At 46.6% G+C, this 19,489-nt stretch overlaps 1 protein-coding gene across 1 annotated transcript; it reads left to right on the top strand.

Moving 5' to 3' along the window:
• Window positions 1–5,576: 5,576 nt before the first annotated feature.
• On the top strand, window positions 5,577–18,546 carry LOC142837670 (sialic acid-binding Ig-like lectin 12). The gene is made up of 7 exons (XM_075952905.1): window positions 5,577–6,048; window positions 6,244–6,513; window positions 6,708–6,755; window positions 7,922–8,179; window positions 9,195–9,288; window positions 9,633–9,714; window positions 15,852–18,546. The coding sequence occupies exons 1-7, from the start codon at window positions 5,619–5,621 to the stop codon at window positions 16,035–16,037; spliced, it is 1,368 nt and encodes a 455-aa protein (XP_075809020.1). The 5' UTR covers window positions 5,577–5,618; the 3' UTR covers window positions 16,038–18,546.
• Window positions 18,547–19,489: the final 943 nt, after the last annotated feature.

Below are 19,489 nucleotides of genomic sequence, written 5' to 3'. Positions count from 1 at the left end.
GGGATCAAAGGGTGAGCCAACACTGCCTAGCTGTGATTCTCTTTTAGACTGTTTCGATCTTGTGTAGCCCAAGGTAGCCTTGAACTCTTGATCTTCCTGCTTCCTCCCAAGTGCTGGGATTAAAGGTGTGTGCTGCCACTGCCTGGCCTCTGTGGTTAACTAGTGGCTAGCTCCACCCTCTGATCTCCAGGCAAGCTTTATTTGTCAGAAAACAAACAAAATATCATACAACATTTCCCCCTTTTGTCTAACCCCTGAACGTTTTACTTAACATGGAAAAACCATGTTATTGTACAGTACATACAATAACTATATACACATATATGCAGGCAATAAATAATAATAAACAATGTCTAACTTATTAGCATTTGAGAAATTCAAAGAAAATACTCCATTATCTATCCTATCTTGGTGAGTCCCAAGTGTCGTACCTAATTCACTTTCTATCCTAACTTTCATTACCAATCCCAGGCTATCTTTTGATGTCTCTCCTCCCTATACACTTTACACCTCTTTTGTGAATGTATTTTCTGAATTTGTTAACAAGAAAAACTATAACTATCCAGTCTTAAACTTCATCAGAGACCTGAGAAGGATATATTATTATTATAATATTATTATACTATTACTTGAGTAAATAGGAAGTACTTCCAAAAATAAGTGACTTCCAAAAATGTGAGAAATGACAGAAAAAGCTGGCTACCTCGGCAGTCACCCAAGGTTCCTCTGCAACATTGGGGCACCCAACGTTGGCCTATAAGCCTAAAATATCTGACAAACATTTCTATGAAGCAGGATTTTTGAAGGACTGTCTCACTTTGTTTTGGCAAAGTTCTAAAGTCACTTTCTGATCAAATGAAAAGTCAGCTTTATAAGTTAGTTTAGATTGAATGATCACTCTAGTTGATGAACTATGGTCTCTTCTAATTAAGAGGTCTCTCTTGTTCAAATCTAATCTTTATAATATTGCTTTATGGTTTGTCCTAAAATTTTTGTTTTATCTTTTAAAGCTATTCTATCTTCCAGAGTAGTATGTTTCTTTACAATAGGCATCAGGACTTTTAACTGCTCTGGGAAGGAGTGTTTTCCCACAGTCACAGAGAATGACTGAACCAATTTGACACGGGGGCCTGTGAGAGACTCCCCAGTGTGTTTCCTGACTGTAAAGGGTTACCCTGCCTGCCCCTGTTGATCTGCATTCATTTATCCAATGTCTACCTTTGACATATCGTTTGCATACTCCAGTAGGGAGGAGCATTCTGTTTGGATTATTCCTAGAAAAAAAAGCATTGTTTCTAGGAATACTCTATTTATAATCCCTTTTTAGATGACAGTTGAAACACCTGAGGTTTTGATTTTTCTTCACTCTGGGTCAGTTTTCTGGAATATATATATAATATTATATATATATATATTCCCCCATCTCAGATATTTCAAGGAAGACTGATACAAGTTGAGGAGGCTCAACCTATTAGGATTATTTCCACTTCCTCCTATCTCCCACCACAAGTTCAACACAGTCTTCTAGGAATTGCTGGTCATCCCTGTTCGTATGAACCCATGGTAGGGACCTGAGCAAACAGGTAGTCATCTGGAGCAAGGGGACAGTAAGAGACAATAGCAAGGAAGAAATATGTAATGGTGGGCTGTGGCCACACCTCAGCAGTAGAGAACCTGTCTGGAATACCTCAGTGAGAGGCTGGGGTGTGGCTCAGGGGTAGAGTCCCTGCCTAGAATCCCCCACTGAGAGGCTGGGGTGTGGCTTCATGGTAGAGCCCCTGCCTAGAATCCCCCAGTGAGGGGCTGGAGTGTGGCTCAGAGGTAGAGCCCCTGCCTGGAATCCCCCAGAGAGGGGCTGGGGTGTGGCTCAGAGGTAGAGCCCCTGCCTGGAATCCCCCAGTGAGGGGCTGGGTGTGACTCAGTGGTAGAGCCCCTGCCTGAAATCCTCCAGTGAGGGGCTGGGGTGTGGCTCAGTGGTAGAGCCCTGCCTAGAATCCCCCAGTGAGGGGCTGGGGTGTGGCTCAGGGGTAGAGTCCCTGCCTAGAGTCTCCGAGTGAGGGGCTGGGTGTGGCTCAGTGGTAGATCCCTGCCTAGGATCCCCCAGTGAGGGGCTGGGGTATGACTCAGTGGTAGAGCCCCTGCCTAGAATCCCCCAGTGAGGGGCTGGGGCGTGGCTTAGGGGTAGAACATCTGCCTAATGTGAGTGACCCTGAATCCCAGCTCCAACAAGAAAACCATCCTGGAACAAGGAAGGGAATTTTACCTTTTCCAAATATCTGTTATCATAGTTTGAGCACTAACAGCTCTACCAGACTAGGCTTAGCCGCACATACGTTCCATATACCAAATAAAGACAGAAGAAAGAGGGAGATTTAATATAACTTGGTTACACTGGGAAGAGAAACAAAGAGGCTCAGTGACCCTCAAGTCATCTTCAGGGTGCTGATAAGAAGTTTAGTGTAATTAGAGAGCAAGAGGTGTATATGAGTAAGCAGTCCTGGTTGAGGTGTCGTGCTTAGCCCATCATCGACACCTCCTTGTTTGGCCCACAAGGTGTTCCAATAAGTGGTCAAAACTGAGGATCTTCTGGGTGGTGAGTTCATCCTGTAGGTGACATCTGGACTTTAGCTTTTCTGTTACCCCAACATGGGCGCCCTTTGGAAACATTAATTCTTTTTTTTTTATTGAGCTCTACATTTTTCTCCGCTCCCCTCCCTACCTCTCTCCTCCCCACTTCAACTCTCCACCAAGGTCCCCATGCTCCCAATTTACTCAAGAGATCTTGTCTTTTTCTACTTTCTACTTCCCATGTAGATTACATCTATGTAAGTCTCTCTTAGTGTCCTCATTGTTGTCTAAGTTCTCTGGGATTGTGGTTTGTAGACTGGCTTTCTATGTTTTATGTTTAAAAAACACCTATGTGTGGGTACATGTGATAATTGTCTTTCTGTGTCTGGGTTACATCACTCAAAATAATGTTTTCTAGCTCCATCCATTTTCACGCAAAATTCAAGATGTTGTTATTTTTTCTGCTGTGTAGTACTCCATTGTGTAAATGTACCACATTTTCCTTAGCCATTCGTCAGTCAAGGGGCATTTAGGTTGTTTACAGGTTCTGGCTATGACAAACAATGCTGCTATGAACACAGTTGAGCGCATGTCCTTGTGGCACAATTGAGCATCTTTGGATATATACCTAAAAGTGGTATTACTGGGTCTTGAGGAAGGTTGTTTCCTAATTTTCTGAGAAATTGCCACACTGACATCCAAAAGGGTTGTACCAGCTTGCATTCCCACTAGCAATGCAGAAGTGTTCCCTTTTCCCCACAACCTCTCCAGCATAAGTTGTCTAAAGTGTTTTTGACCTTGGCTATTCTTACAGGTATAAGATGGAATCTCAAAGTTGTTTTGATTTGCCTTTCTCTGATGACTAAGGATGTTGAACATTTTCTTAAGTGTCTTTCAGCCATTTTAGATTCCTCTGTTGAGAGTTCTCTGTTTAGGTCTTTACTCCGTTTTTTTATTGGATTATGTGTTCTTTTGGTGTCTAATTTCTTGAGCTCTTTGTATATTTTGGAGATCAGACCTCTGTCTGATGTGGGGTAAGTGAAGATCTTTTCCCATTCTGTAGGCTGTAGGCTGTCGTTTTGTCTTGCTGACCATGTCCTTTGCTTTAAAGAAGCTTTTCAGTTTCAGGAGGTCCCATTTATTAATTGTTTCTCTCAGAGTCTGTGCTGCTGGGGTTATATTTAGCAAGTGATTCCCTGTGCCAATGCATTCAAGTGTATTTCCCACTTTCTCTTCTATCAGGTTTAGTGTGGCTGGCTTTATGTTGAAGTCTTTGATCCATTTGGACTTGAATTTTGTGCATGGTGTCTATTTTCATTTTTCTACATGTTGATATCCAGTTATGCCAGCACCACTTGTTAAATATGCTTTCTTTTTTTTCATTTGATATTTTTGGCTTCCTTGTCAAAGATTAGGTGTTCGAAGATGTGTGGATCTTCTATTTGGTTCCTCCTGGTCTTCTATTTGGTTCCATTGGTCCTCCTGTCTGTTCTTATGCTAATACTAGGCTGTTTTCAGTACTGTAGCTCTGTATTAGAGTTTGAAGTCAGGGATTGTGATGCCTCCAGAAGTTCTTTTTTTTTTTTCTTTTTTCTTTTTTTTTTTTCCAGAAGTTCTTTTATTGTACAGGATTGTTTTAGCTATCTTGGGTTTTTTGCTTTTCCATGTGAAGTCGAGTACCCGAGGTCTTTGAAGAATTTTTGCTGGGATTTTGATGGGCATTGCATTGAATCTGTGGAAATACTAAATCTTTGCGGGCTCTTTGCTCCAAAAAAGTCTGATAGCCAAATGGAGAGCACAAACATCTCTCTCTAAAATATCTTCTCTCCTGCTAGATTGGCTATATTGGATTTCCATTTCACCATCTTCTCTACCAAGTCCCATTGTACAGGGCTGCAACCTCCATTTCCCAGGTCTCCTGTGAGTGAGACTCCACCTGTGGCCTTGATTTTTGCTTTTTTTGTGTTTGTCTTGGTTTGGTTTGTATGTTTTGAGACAGGGTCTGCTGAAATCAAGGCTGGGCTGAAATTTACTATGTAGCCGGGTTTGGCCTCGGAGTCCTGATCCTCCTGCCTCCGACTCCTAAATGCTGGGGCTGTAGGCACATTCTACCACACACAGTTTGTATGGTGCTGGAAGTGGAGCCTAGTGCTCTGCACATGTGAAGCAGACACTTCATGAGACAGCACGCTCACCTGCGCATATGGAGCAGACACTCCACAAGAGAGAGTTGAGTCTCCAGAGCCCTTGACGGTTTCCGTAGGTAGAATGCTCATCTGCGCATATGGAGCAGACACTCCACAAGAGAGAGCTGAGTCTCCAGAGCCCTTGGTGGGTTTCCGTAGGGAGAATGCTCATCTGTGCATATAGAGCAGACACTCCACAAGAGAGAGCTGAGTCTCCAGAGCCCTTGGTGTGTTTCCGAAGGAAGAATGCTCACATCTACCCCTTCCGAGCTGTTGTCCACTCAGTCTATGGCTCCTCCACTGATGCTCCAGGGACCTGGGATCCGTCTCCCACTGGACAGTGGTGCTTTGGGAACATAGCCCATATGGCTGTACAGAGGGTGTGCCCATGACAAACTGCTAAGGGAGAGAGGAGAGGCTGGTTGCTCCCCAGTCTGCATCTCCCAGTCCCTCTTCTCCCCTATGCCCTAGATTCATCCCCAACTCCACCAGTATCATCAGCTTCAGGGGAGGCTCTGGGGGCTCTGGATGAAGCAAATCCGTTTTCACTGGGTAGGAAATGTTACACAGTGGCCAAGGTTAGTACAGAGAGAAAGAAGACAGGATCAGTTCCTGTATGGGTGAATTTGAGAGAGGCAGTTGCCTTCTTCGGCCTCAACAGTAGATCTGGGTGGTGGGTAGCTGATCTTCATGGCCCAAGGGCCCTGGCAGTGCCTGGGTCTGAAGCTCCTCCTCCCAAGGCAGCCACTGTCCTGGCCTCACCCCTGCTTCGGGTGGGGCTTCCTCCAGGTCTTGCATCTCTTAGTTCCTCAGAGAAGAGCCCAGAGAGTCAGACTTGCGGTGGCCCTGCAGCTTCAGCTTGACATGCTGCCGCCGCTGCTGCTGCTGCTCTGGGGGATGAAGGAGGTAGAGGGTGGGCCTGATGCCCTAGAGGGTTTCAGCCTGAATGTGAAAAAGAGGGTGGAGGTGCAAGAGGGCCTGTGTATCCAGGTACCCTGTAAGTTCAACTACCCCAGTCGACTATGGACTGACTCCGACCCAGCTCATGGATACTGGTTTCTGGAGGGAGCCAATACAGCTCAGGATCCTCCAGTGGCCACAAATAACCCAGAGCGGTCAGTACTGAATACGACCCAGGACCGATTCTTCCTGCTCGGAGAACCACTGAAGAAAAACTGCTCCCTGTACATCAGAGAGACCAGGAAGGACGACACGGGGTCATACTTCTTTCGCCTGGAGAGAGGAAAAGAGAGGTTTAATTATAAGCAGAACATGATGACTCTGCAAGTAACAGGTCAGGCGGGGCTTGCAGAGAAGCCACCAGGGAAAGCCATGGGCTCCACAGGGCAGGCCTGGGGTAGGACTCCGTCCTGAGAGCAGTGGGTCTGAGCATCAGGGTTCAGGGGAGAAGCTGGGTCAGAGTTGGGGCTTTCCCTGAAGCTGCACCTCACCCCATCCTGATCCTCCATTTCTCCCCTCTCCTCACCAGACCTCACTAACACCCCTGACATCCTTATCCCGGAGACCCTGGAGGCTGGCCGTCCCAGCAACCTGACCTGCTCTGCGCCTTGGGCCTGTGGGTCCCCCACCTTTTCCTGGACTGGTACCTCTGTGTCACTCTTGAGCACCAACACCACTGGTTCCGCAGTGCTGACTGTCACCCCCCAGCCCCGGGACCATGGCACCAACCTCACTTGTCAGGTGACCCTGCCTGGAGCTGGTGTGACCACAAGAACGACCATCCGTCTCAACGTGTCATGTGAGGCTGGGCTGGGCGGCCTGCCTGTTTTTTCTAAGGCAGAGTGGTCCCCAGGGTGGGGTCAGGGTCTGGATACTGGGCCCTAAAATCCTGATAAGGGGGCATGTCAGGATTATGGGCCGCTGCCATACCCACCTAGACAGCTTCTGGGGGCGCATGGTCATTGATGAGTCCACTCTGTCATTCTCTCTTAGATGCGCCAAAGAATCTGACTGTGACCATCTCTCAAGGAGCTGACTCAGGTAGGAGCTTTTCTGGGTAGGAGATACGGCACCTCTTGAGCTCAGACAGGAATTATTCCTGGGTAGGAGATACGGCACCTCTTGAGCTCAGACAGGAATTACTCTTCCGCATCCTGAGGTCACGTGGAGTTGGAGCTCCTTGTTGAGGAGCCACTGGACCATCCTCTCTGAAGGCACCAGTCAGTGTCCACCTCTCGCTCCCCCAGATCTGCACATGCCCCTTGACCACCACAGGCACAGGGTAACATGCACACAGCAGAACCACCCCATCCAGGACCTTCTCCCCATTTATGGATCTGCCTGCGTGCCCCCAGAGCTGTGCTCTGGGTTCTTGTGCAGAGACACAGCTACATGGTTAGACACTGAGGACACACACTCTGTTCTCAGACGCTCAGTCTCCAAACTGTAGGTGATCAGTGTCCTGTCCACATCGGCTGGCCGAGCCTGGCCTTGTCCCCCTGAGGTTCTGAGAGGAACAAGATACCAACAGCAGAGATGATCTTTGGTCTCCATGACTGCAGTACCCGGCACAGATGGATCCGGTCCTGTGGGTTTCTAATACCAATGTGTAGTAAGGGCAGGGTGTTCATTCTGCCACCAGCAATGAACAGTGAATGGGTCTTGTGTCTATGACCACAAGTGTGTGTCTGAGTAATAAACTAAAAGCAGGGAATGTGGCTCAACTGATGAAAAAAACACTTGTCGAGCAAGCCCAAACCCTGGCTGGGTTCCATCTGTAGGACCACATAAGCTGGGATGGTGGTCATTTAAGGGCATTCTTGCTGCATCGTGAGTTTGGAGCTAGTCTGGGCTACTTGAGACCCTGCCTTCAATTCTCTCTCTCTCTCTCTCTCTCTCTCTCTCTCTCTCTCTCTCTCTCTCTCTCTCTCTCTCTCTCTCATTCTCATTCTCCCCCATACACATTTGTCTGACTCTCTCATCATCAGTTCCAAATATATGCCTGGATCACACGTTTTCTCCAGTTTTGAGGCGTATGGTCAGGCAGCTCACCCTGAAATAAAACAAGCTTAGATTCTTGCTGTGGTGCGAGAAAAAGTTTGTGTTTTCCTGTCCTTTCCTCCCTATCGGTGTGCCAGTCCCCATTTCTGGACTCTAGGGTCCCTTCTCTTAATCTCATCACACTGGCTCTGTCTCTTTCTCTACAGAATCCATAACCCCAGAGAACGGCTCATCTCTTCCTGTCTCTGAGGGCCAGTCTCTACGCCTCCTCTGTAGCACCGACAGCTATCCCCCTGCAAACCTGAGCTGGACCTTTGATAACCTGAGTCTGTGTCCCTCGAAGCTGTCCAAACCTGGGCTCCTGGAGCTGTTTCCCGTACATCTTAAGCATGAAGGAGTGTACACCTGCCAAGCTCAGCACGCCCTGGGCTCCCAGCACTTTTCCCTGAGCCTGTATCTACAGCGTGAGTGACCCAGGGGCCGGAGGGAGGCGGCAGGAGGAGGTCAATGCCAGGCCCATGCTTGCGGTCTTCCCATGAGTCCCCTTAGCTTCACAGGGGAGCTGAGCTCCAGGTTGTGCTGAGCTGTGAAGACTGTAAAGATTTAGGGTCTCACTATCTTATTCCTGCGACAGGGAGGGTGTGCGGGTCGAGGAGGGGAGTCATCCCAGGATGCAGCAAATCCTGAGAAGAGGGGCTGGGACCTGGACGGGTGAGCTGTGCACTCAAGGTCCTTGCTTCTGTAAGCCAGGAGGAAGGGGCATTTGCCAAGAGTATAAAATTCAAGAGAAAACTGAACCAAAACAAAGCAACATAAAAACAAATGAGAAACACCTCAGTAGTCAACCTGTAGAGGTCCAGCCCCTCACTGGGGGATTCTAGGCAGGGCTCTACCATTGAGCCACACTGCCGGTCCCTCACTGGGGGGTTCTAGTCAGGGCTCTATCATTGAACCCCAATGCTGGTCCCTCACTGAGGGGTTCTAGGCAGGCATTGAGCAGCTGACCTGTATCTCCAGCCCTCTTTAATTTTTATTTTGAGATAGGGTTTCACCAAGTTGCCCAGGCAGTCACTGAACTCAGTCTCTAACCCAAACACCCCTGAACTTGAGATCCTCCTGGCTTCGCCTCAGAGATAGCTGAAATGACAGACATTCTTCACACATCTAGCTGTGATAAAATGTTCCTTTACCCGTTTGTGAAACTGGGGTTGAAACCCAGGCACAAACGTATACAAAGAGACATTTAATGATCCAATAAAAATGTAAAATAATCCTATGCTGAACAAGATACCAAACTAAATCAAGACAAACGGCTGCCTAACCTCTTAATGTCCCCTTTGCATCTCTTGTCCTTCCATCTGTCCCTTCCAGTCAGGTTCTGGCATCTGAACTAGGGGTGAGGAAAGGAGGTCCAGCTTCCTGCAGGGGCTAGGGGAGGTAGGAGAAGAGGGGAGGTCTCTTAGGGTTTTCTATCTCCAGGCGGTACAACTTTATCTGAAGTGACAGTGGGGGCCTTTGTGGGTGCCGGAGCCACAGTCCTCCTCTTCCTGCTTTGCGGCATCTTCCTCCTGGCGTGAGTATCAGTGTCAGTGGGGACAGGGAACCTGGGGTGACAAGGGAAAAACCTGGTACCTGACCCTGAGCCCAGGCCCAGAGGGGGACCTGGGCAGGTGGGGAGCCTGAGGTCAGGGGGAGCGTGGTTTAGGCATGTGGTCTGTGTGGGGGACTCGGGAGTGTTGCAGACCTCAGGCCCCACTGTCCCAGATGGTGGGAGCCACCTTTCAACACAGGAACCTCTGTAACAGAACCACTGGCCACCTTGACCGGTGGCTTAATTGCAAGTAGAGTGTGAGGGAGAATGCCAGCTGCGCCTCCTCCTGCCCACACTGAGAGGTTCCCTGGTGTCCTTGCACCCAGGGTGAGATCCTGCAGGAAGGGACCAGCCAGATCAGCTGCGGGACCTTCGGATCCAAACGCCCTCAAGGGCTCGGTTTCTCAGGTGAGTGACCAGCATCCTCCTGCCTGGACACCACCCCTGAGATGGATCCCAGGTTGTTCCACTGAGTGTGGCCCAAGTTGGGTGTCCTACGAGAAGACCTCTCTAGTCCATCCCCAATCCGACAGTGCAGACTTGTCCTCGCTGCCTGTTCTCTGACCAGGAAGGGAAGAGAGCTCGGCTCATCTTTCTCCTTTTCCCCTGTTCTACCTCAAGTTCATGGGTCTCATCCGGTTTCCTTCATCAAGATACCAAGCTTCAGGACCCTCTCTGCATTTTGGCTCCTGCGATGAGAGAGAGAGAGAGAGAGAGAGAGAGAGAGAGAGAGAGAGAGATTCTCTTTCTTTCTCCATCTCTCTTCCTCTTCTCTTCCTTTGTCTCTTTCCTCCCATTGTCTCTCTCTATCCCTTTGTCTCTTTTTTCTTTTTTAGTTTTTCTCTCTTCAACTCTATCTTCCCCTTTCCTCTCTCTATTTTCCCTTCCCCATCTCCTTCTGTCTCTTAGACTTTCTCTGGGTCTCTCCCTCCTCCTCCCCTCTTTCTCTTTCTTCCCCCTCTTTTTCTGTCTCTCCCTCTTTTCCTCTATTTCTCCGTCTGTCTGTTGTCTCTCTCTCTCTCTCTCTCTGTCTCTCTCTCTCTGTCTCTCTCTCTCTCTCTCTCTCTCTCTCTCTCTCTGTGTGTGTGTGTGTGTGTGTGTATGTGTATGTCTGGGTGCCTCTTCTTCCTTCCCTCCCTCTCCCCTTCCTCTATCTCCTCTCTCTGTCTCTCCCCTCCTTTTCCCCTATTTTTCTTCTTCTCTCTATATCCCTCTCTTTCAGTTTCTGACTCTCCCTCTCTCAGTGTCTCTCTCTGTCTTTCAGTGTGTCTCTTCCTCTTTCTCTTCCCCCTTCCCTAGCCCTTGGCCTCCTCTGCCTGGTACCATGACCAAGTTATTAGCTTTATCCACTTCCTCTGCATTTGAATAACTGTTCCTGGATCTCACTGAATATAGTATTTATCTCCAAAAGTGCTTAGGGAGGGTGGGCTGATGCTGTAGCTGCTCAGCTTCGCTGCTATTACATGAAAAGCACCATAAGCCATATGTAACTGATGCCTATGGCTGTGCGCTAATAAAACTTTATTTGTAAAAATGAACAGTGGGCTGGAATTGACTTATTGACTGGTTTAGAACATAAAGACCCAAACTCCTCAACCCCACATGGTGAAATGGGAAGCTTGCCTCAGATGCAAATTAAGATGGTGCCGAAGTATCAGTTACTGAGACTGTGTGTGTGTGTGTGTTTCAAAGGTCAACTTTAAGTGTTGCTCCTTAAGAGCCATCCCTGAGACCTGTGGCTTGCAGATTAGGCTGAACTGGCTGGCAGGGCACCCCAGGGATCTTCCTGTCTCTGCCTCCCAGCTCTGGATATATGCCTGCAGACCACCTCCGACCTTTTATAATGAGTGTGGGGGGGGGGATCGAACTCAGGTCCTCAGGACCATGCAGCAAGCTCTTTGCTGACTGAGCCATCTCCCAGCCTTGATGCTCCTTTGAGTTTTTCCTAGATTCAGTGAATACTGCCTCTCCATGCTCTGTCCTTAGAATTATCTCTGTCAACCTCAGGTCAACCTCAGGGAAGTTCTTAGTGCTTCTGCGAGAGTGCTTTAAGTAGTAGACTTCCATGTGTCCTTGTTTTTTTTTCTTTTTCCGTGTGTGTGTTGTGTGTATGTATGTGTTGCGTGTGTGTGTTCTGTGTGTGTTGCGTGTGTGTGAGAGTGTGCATGCATGCGGATACACGTGCAAATGGAAGCTTGAGGTCGATCTTAGGGATCACCCTCACTGGCTCTTCCACCTTGTCATTGAGGTGACGCCACTCAGTCAACCCCAGAGATCGCTGATATGGCTCGTCTCTAGACAGCTTGCTGTAGGGAGCCCCTGCCTCTGCTTCCTAAAGTTGGGATTACAGGTGTGCCACCACACCCACTTGGCATTCATGTCATTTCTAGGGATCCAACAGCGAGAATTTTGTCTCTGAGACATTGTTCAGGTCCCATCACTTCATCTATTAGTGAAATACTGTGTCCGTACACAGAAGCCAGCAGACCAGGTGCCAGGGACCCATCTTTCAAGATCCTTAAAGAACCCTGAGCTCAGTTATGTTTCCACTCAAACAACAAAGACCAATGTATGAATATGATGTAAGAGATTTATTGCTGGGAAGATAGGCTGTATGACTAGTTCGTTTCCTATCTATCCTCTCTCTCTCTCCCTCCCTCTCTCCCTCCCTCCCTCCCTCCCTCCCTCCCTCCCTCCCTCCCTCCCTCCTTGTCATTGGTGCTCTAGATTTTGGTAACCGCATGTAGCGTAAAACTCATCTCTGTTGTCTTTTTTCACACACAGTTGTGTAACATATGCCTAGGATTTTTTCATACTGAAAAACTAAAGTTCATACTGAGCGACAGCTCCCACTGTTTCCCCAGCCTTCGCTTCCCAAGCCCCTGGCCCCAACCACTCTTCCCTCTCACTCTGTGAATTTGACTCCCGCAGACACCTGCTATATGGGTCCACACTGTATTTGTCCTTGACTGTTTTTCCTTACTGGAGACGTGTGCTCAGGATCCGTCGTGTGGTAGCGTACCACAAGATTGCTTGTCTTTCTAGAGGGTTGGTAATATTCCACTGTGTGCGTGTTCCTTCAGCCAACTTCTGAGTTTCTTCTGTGTGTTCACTGTTGTGATGCCCACACTCAGACATGTGAAAGACCAAGACTGCAGCTTCAATTATTTTAGCTGTCTGCCTGTGTTGTTGGGTCATTAGTCCCACTTTTAATTTTTTGAGAACTTGTCATACTGTTTTCCACGGTGGTCTAACCATTTTACATTTCATCTCAAGTACACAAGGGATCCCATTTCTCCATCAACGCTGGCTATTTTCTGTTTTCTTTTGTATTATTTAATAGTGGATATCCTGATGAGTGTGAGGTGTTATTTCTTTGTGGTTTAACTGTACATTTTATTATTATAATAATAATAGTGATGATAATAATAATAATAGATATCTCTTTTCTGTATATCTTTCTGGAGAAATGTCTATTCGAGGTCTTTGTCTATTTTTCCAGTGGGGTTGTTTGTTGTTGAGATATTCTTTATCAACTCTGATTCTTAGTCCCTTGCCTGATGCATGGCTTCTAAATATTTTCTGTAGGTTGACTGTGGTTTTGGTTAGTGATGAAGGAGACTGGATTCTGCCATTTGATTATTCCAGGTGGAGGGAGGAACAGGCACCAATTCCCCCAAACAGGAGCAGCCAGTTAGTGAGAAAGCGGCCCCCAGGGCTGTGTGAAGAGACAAAGGAAGCTGGGCCTCCTCCACAGGAAGTGAGTTTGGAGAAGTTGAGTGTGTAAATCAAGTCTGAGCAAACCACTTTAAGAGCAAAAAGGAACAACCTAACTGCAACCTCCATGGAGAAGGAACACTCTAATTTTTGTAGATGCCTCTGGATGCAGCAGGCAGGAAAACCTTTCACAAAGGAAGAACAGAGGCAGAGGGTTAGGAAGGAGACTGGAGATGATGTGGAGGGAATCTGGACTGGCTGTGGGTAGCTCATGAAGCCGAAAGGAAGGGAACAAGTGTGGGCAGGAGATGGAGGATGCTGAGTGAAAGAGGTCAGAAGCTGACTCAGATGTTTGCCTTGAGCAAACAGGAGAGAGGCGCCCATCTCTGAGGGTGACGAGATTAGAGGAAACAGTCTGGGGCAAAAAAAGGAGGAGTGCAAAATAACAAAAATCAAAGCAGTTACAAAAGGACAAGCAAATCCCTTTTCTTCCTTCCTTCCCTCTTCCTCCCTCCCTTCCATATTACTATTATTGTTTAATTACATGTGTGAATACACACTCTTGAGTGCAGTACCTACGGAGGACAGAAGAGGGAGCCAGATCCCCAGGAGCTGGAGTTACAGGTGATGTGGATGCTGGGAATTGAACTCTGGCTTTCCGGAACAGCAGTGTATTCTCCTAACCTCAGAGCCATTTCTCCAACTCTATGTGTACCATTTTCTGATTGGCAAGGATTGAGTGTTCAGGTGCAAATGTTCCAGGCCCACAATGTTTCCAGTTATGGGCTTTTAGATCTGAGTTTTCTTTTTAAGATTTTATTTGTTTATTTATTGTGTGTTTGTGTGCGTGAGTGTGTGCCCAGCCATGCGCACACTCAAGCCAGAGTGTAATTGTGGAAGTCAGAGGACAACTTTCAGGAGTTGGTTCTCTCCTTCCACCATGTGGGTTTCAGGGACTGAACTCAGGCCATCAGGCTTGGCAGCAAGCACCTTTACCCCTTGAGCCATCTTGCCAGCCCAGCTTAGAAGTTTTTATCTTTGACATCACATCAAAGCAAAACCCATTCTGTGGAAACCATACTTCTACGTCTGAGCTTTGGTTATCGGCTGCACTGTCTGATTACCTGCAGCATGTGGTACAAGTTCCTGTACTACTGAGCAGTAGCCATGGGCCACAGCCCCCAGTCTATGGCCCCAAGACCATGAGGTATGGCCCATGGTTTTTCTTTTCCTTTTTTTTTCTTTTCAAGACAAGGTTTCTCTGTGCAACAGCCCTGGCTGTCCTGGAACTTGCTCTTTAGACCAGACTGGCTTCAAACTCAGAGAGATGCCTCTGCCTCCCAGTACTGTAATTAAAGACATGTGCCACCACTGCCTGACATTTTATTTATTTATTTATTTTTGGATTTTTCGAGACAGGGTTTTTCCGTAGCGTTTTTGGTTCCTGTCCTGGAACTAGCTCTTGTAGACCAGACTGGCCTCGAACTCACAGAGACTGCCTGACCTTTTAAAAAATGTGGCTATTCAATACATCATCCACACTAATCAACACTTTATTATAGACTTTGTGTCCAATGATTTTGCCCTGCTCTAGACGACTGTTAGTGTCCTGGGTACGTTTAACGGTAGGCAAGAGAGCTGCACAGATAGCTCAGAGTTTAAAAGTGCTCTCTGCTCCTGCAGAAGACCCAAGTTCAAGTTCAGCACCCACATCAGGCAGCTCACATCTGCCTGTAACTCTAGCTCCATGGGATCCAACACCCTCTTTTGACATCTTTGGGTACTACACTTACCTGTTCTCTCTCTCTCTCTCTCTCTCTCTCTCTCTCTCTCTCTCTCTCACACACACACACACACACACACACACACACACACACATAAAAGAAAACTACTTTTAAAACAGTACATGTAGGCAGGGTTAAACTTGGACACTCCTTGGGTTATATGTATTAATTAAAAGCGTTGTCTTGCTGGTTAGTGGTGGCACATGCCTTTAATCCCAGTACTCAGGAGGCAGAGACATGAGGATCTCTGTGAGTTCGAGGCCAGTCTGCTCTACAGAGTGAGTACAGGACAGGCTCCAAAGCTACAGAGAAACCCTGTCTCAAAAACCCAACAATAAATAAATAAAAGAGGCCATGGTCCTATGACTGCACATCCATTCCACCGTGGATTATCTGAGCGCCACCTCAGGGTCTCACATGTGTTCCTAGCACAATACTGGGTGTTGGGGTCAGAAAAACTGGATTATGGTTTTGACTGAGATTTTGGTTTGGGTTTCTCTTTATGGTCTGTTATGATAGTTCAGGTTGGCCTTGAACTTGAAGTGAGTCTCCTGCCTCTGTCTCCTGAGTCTAGAAGGGCAGCTGTGCACCAGGTTTGCCAGGGAGTCTGTACGAGTTGCTTGTCTATTTCCATCTTATCTTCAGTTATATAAAATAGAGACAAAATAATATCTTACTGGTGGAGCTAGGAAGACTGGGTGCTCATGCATGGAGAAAGCAGGAATGAAAGATTTCAACAAAATGAACAGGGGAGCCTGGAGAGCGGGCCCAGGAGTCACAAGAATGTGTTGCTCAAGCAGACCTAAGTTCAGTTCCCTGCCCCCACATCAGCAGCTCACAGCCTCCTTTAACTCCAGCTCTAGGGAATCAGATGCCCTCTTCTGGACTCTGTGGGCACACACCCCTACACACACCCCTACACACACCCCTACACACACACACACACACGTCATTTAAAATTTAAAATGTATGTAGGTGAGTGGATGAGGGCTCTCAAAGGTCCCTGCCATCCTATCCTGACTCTCTCTTATCCTTTCTTTACAGAGTCCCCTGGTCGAACCCCAGGCAGACAACAGCTCTGAACCCCTGCCTTCCGCAGCTGAGACAGCATCCTCGGCCGCAGAGGAAGATATACATTATGCATCCCTCAGCTTTCGTGAGATGAAGCCCAAGAGTCCACAGGGGCAGCAGGACACCACTGAGTACTCAGAGATAAAGTTCCATAAGTGACCTGCATGGCTGTGGCCATGGCTGGAGGAGCGTGGCTACGCCGGATAGAGAGTGATCCTGGCTGGCTCTGGAGAAGGACAGAGTCCACTAGGTCTGTGTGCACAGGACTTCAGAGCCATTCCTCCATCGCACAGGAGTTCTACTGCCCGTGCCCTGGTGCCCAGGAAGCCAAAGCTTGACTTTATTTTGATTGTTTGTGTGTGGCTGTTCTGCCTGCTTGTCTGTCTGTGTGCCACTCACATGCCTTGTGCTTGCTGAGGTCATCAGATCTCCTGGAATTGGAGTTACAGAGGGTTGTGAGCTGCCCAGGGGTGCTAGGAATTGAACCCAAGTCCTCTGCAAGAGTAGCCAGTGCTCTTAACCACCGAGCCATCTCTCCAGTCCCTAGGTTTGTTTTCTAGATTTAATGTTTGTTTAAAAATTAGCACATATCGTTTACACCATGAGGAGTTTTGTTATATTTTCTTCCAAGTGTATCATGGACTTTGACCTTCCTCATCCCTGTTACCTTCTTCCGTCTGTATTTCGTTAGCTACTAGTCCCCTTTCTCTACCCAAACAGTCCCCTTTCTAGTCTCATGCTGTATGTTTTAGTTACTTTTCTTATATTGTTGACAAACACAGAAACATGAAGGGTGGAGAGGTTTATTCTGGCCCATGGTTTCAGACTTTCGTGGTGATGCTCATGACAGTGGGTACATGTGGTGGAGACTCCACACATCCTGGTGGATCAGGCCAGACCTGAACGGTGGGTTCAGGCCAGAACCAGAAGTAGATATTCATCGTCTGGGCCCAGCCCCAGATACCTACTTCTACAAGTTGGGCCACATGTCTGAAAGGCTCTGTGGCTTTAGAAAATATTGATATCAGCTGAGTACCAAGTATCCAAATATATAAGCCTGTATGGACCATGTATATTCAAACCAAAACTAGATGGGTGGATGACAGAGATAGATAGATAGATAGATAGATAGATAGATAGATAGATAGATGATAGATACATAGATGGATAGATAGATAGATAGATAGATAGATAGATAGATGATAGATAGATGATTGATAGATAGATAAATAGAGAGATAGATAGATGATAGATGATAGGTAGATAGATAGATGATTGATAGATAGATACATAGATAGATGATAGATAGATGATAGATAGATAGATAGATAGATAGATAGATAGGAAGATAGATGATAGATAGATAGATGATAGATAGATAGATGATAGATAGATACATAGATGATACACAGATGGATAGATAGATAGATGATAGATAGATGATTGATAGATATATAGATGATAGATAGATAGATGATAGATAGATGATAGATAGATAGATAGATAGATGATAGATAGATAGATGGATAGATAGATAGATGGATAGATAGATAGATAATAGATTTGATAGAAAAGTAGATGGTAGGTAGATGATAGATGATATATAAAAGATATATGGTAGACATAAGATAGATAAATAGATGATAGATGATAGAAAGGTAGATGTAAATAGATGATAGAAGATAGATAATATATAAAAAATGGTAAACATAAGATAAATAGATGAAGCCGGGCGGTGGTGGCGCACGCCTTTAATCCCAGCACTTGGGAGGCAGAGGCAGGCGGATCTCTGTGAGTTCGAGACCAGCCTGGTCTACAAGAGCTAGTTCCAGGACAGGCTCCAAAAAAACCACATAGAAACCCTGCCTCGAAAAAAACCAAAAAAAAAAAAAAAAGATAAATAGATGATAGATATGATAGAAAGGTAGACGGGAGATAGATATAAAAGATAATTGGTAGATGTAAGATAAATAGATGATAGATAGATAGATAGATAGATAGATAGATAGATAGATGAGAGATGAGAGATAGATAGATGAGAGAGATTATAGACTGACTATTTGACAGAGACACCGTTCAACTCTGCTTTGCTATTTTGAATACATTGATGAAAACAGCTCAGAGAAAGTGGCAGACAGAGTACTGTGGATGCTGAGGAGCTGCCCAAAGTGTCCTTTTCCAGACTTTTTAAAAAAAAATGAATGTCTTTTGTGAAGGAAAAGCACTTTAGAATAAAAAGCATAAAGAAAGAAACTAACATAAGAGGAAAAACTGGTAATACTTAACATATTTTGCATTTTTTTCACTTTCATGTGAATACACAACTGGACTAAACCTGTAATTGTGCTGTACATATACCTATCACTGCTATTAATCTATACTTTTGTGGGATTTTGAGACAGTGTGATGGTTTGAATGAAAATGACTCCTATAGACTCATAGGGAGTGTTATAGCGGAGGTATGGCCATGTTGGAGTAGGTGTGGCCTTGTTGGAGGAAGTACATCACAGAGGATGGGGTTTGAGGTTTCAGAAGATCAAGTCAGGCTCAGGGTCACTCTCTCTTCCTGCTGCCTGTTGATCTGGATGTAGAACTCTCAGCTCCTTCTCCAGTACCATGCTTCCTGCCGTGATGATAGTGGACTAAACCTCTGAACTGTAAGCCAGCCCCAATTAAAACGTTTTCCTTTATAAGAGTTGTCATGGCCATGGTGTCTCTTCACAGCAATCGAGCACTGACTCACTGAGACAGACAGGGCCACATGTATCCCAGACTGGCCTAGAACTTACTAAGTGGTTGAGGATGACCTTGAACTCCTGAGCCTCCTCCTTTCAGCTTCTAAATTGGGGGTCACAGGTATATGCCACATATTTTCATAAATTTTTACCTATATGTTCAAGAGAGAGAGAGAGAGAGACAGAGAGAGAGAGAGAGAGAGAGAGAAGTGCAGTTCTTGTTGGGTGCAGATTCCATTGTAACTGGAGTTACAGTGATGATAAGCCTTTCCAACATAGGTGCTGGAAACCCGACTCAAGCCCTCTGCAAGAGTAGCACTCACTCCTTCTCTAGTCCCTGGTCTATATTTTCTGTCTCTGATGTCATCTCTGTGGCTCTGTGGCCCTATCAGATGTAGCTGTACAAATTCCCTATAACTTAGAAGACACCAGACTTCCTCATTGAAAGCCCCTCTGTCAGTGTGCCTCTTAAACCTGGGGAGGGGGAGAGACACATTTAAGCAACTGACACCAGTTGTTTGAGCTCAAAATTATTGATTTCTCACCATTGGCAACACTGAGCTGGGCATCTTCCAGGCTCTTTCAGGACTACCCAGTGTCCAGGAAAGGACGTGGAGCCGTAAATACTAGAGGTGGCGATGTCTGCGATTAGAGCCTGGAGCTCTCATACCACCCTGACCCAGCATGGCCAGGGCTGATTGGCAGATGCTGCTTCTAGTGGCCAGGCTGCCCATGATATCACCCCTAGTGCAGGTCCCCCATGGGGTCTTCCAATTTGTCTGGAAGCCTTGGTTTCTTCTACTTACTGAGAATGACTAGTTCCCTCCCCAGACCCTGTACTGGTTCAGTTCAGTCGGTCCCCATGGGAGAGTTATT

This window comes from Microtus pennsylvanicus, chromosome 18 (genome assembly GCF_037038515.1).
Source record: "Microtus pennsylvanicus isolate mMicPen1 chromosome 18, mMicPen1.hap1, whole genome shotgun sequence".
NCBI classification, from domain to species: domain Eukaryota; kingdom Metazoa; phylum Chordata; class Mammalia; order Rodentia; family Cricetidae; genus Microtus; species Microtus pennsylvanicus.
The sequence above is the reverse complement of the archived record's forward strand: the minus strand, read 5'-3'. Positions and strand labels throughout refer to the sequence as shown.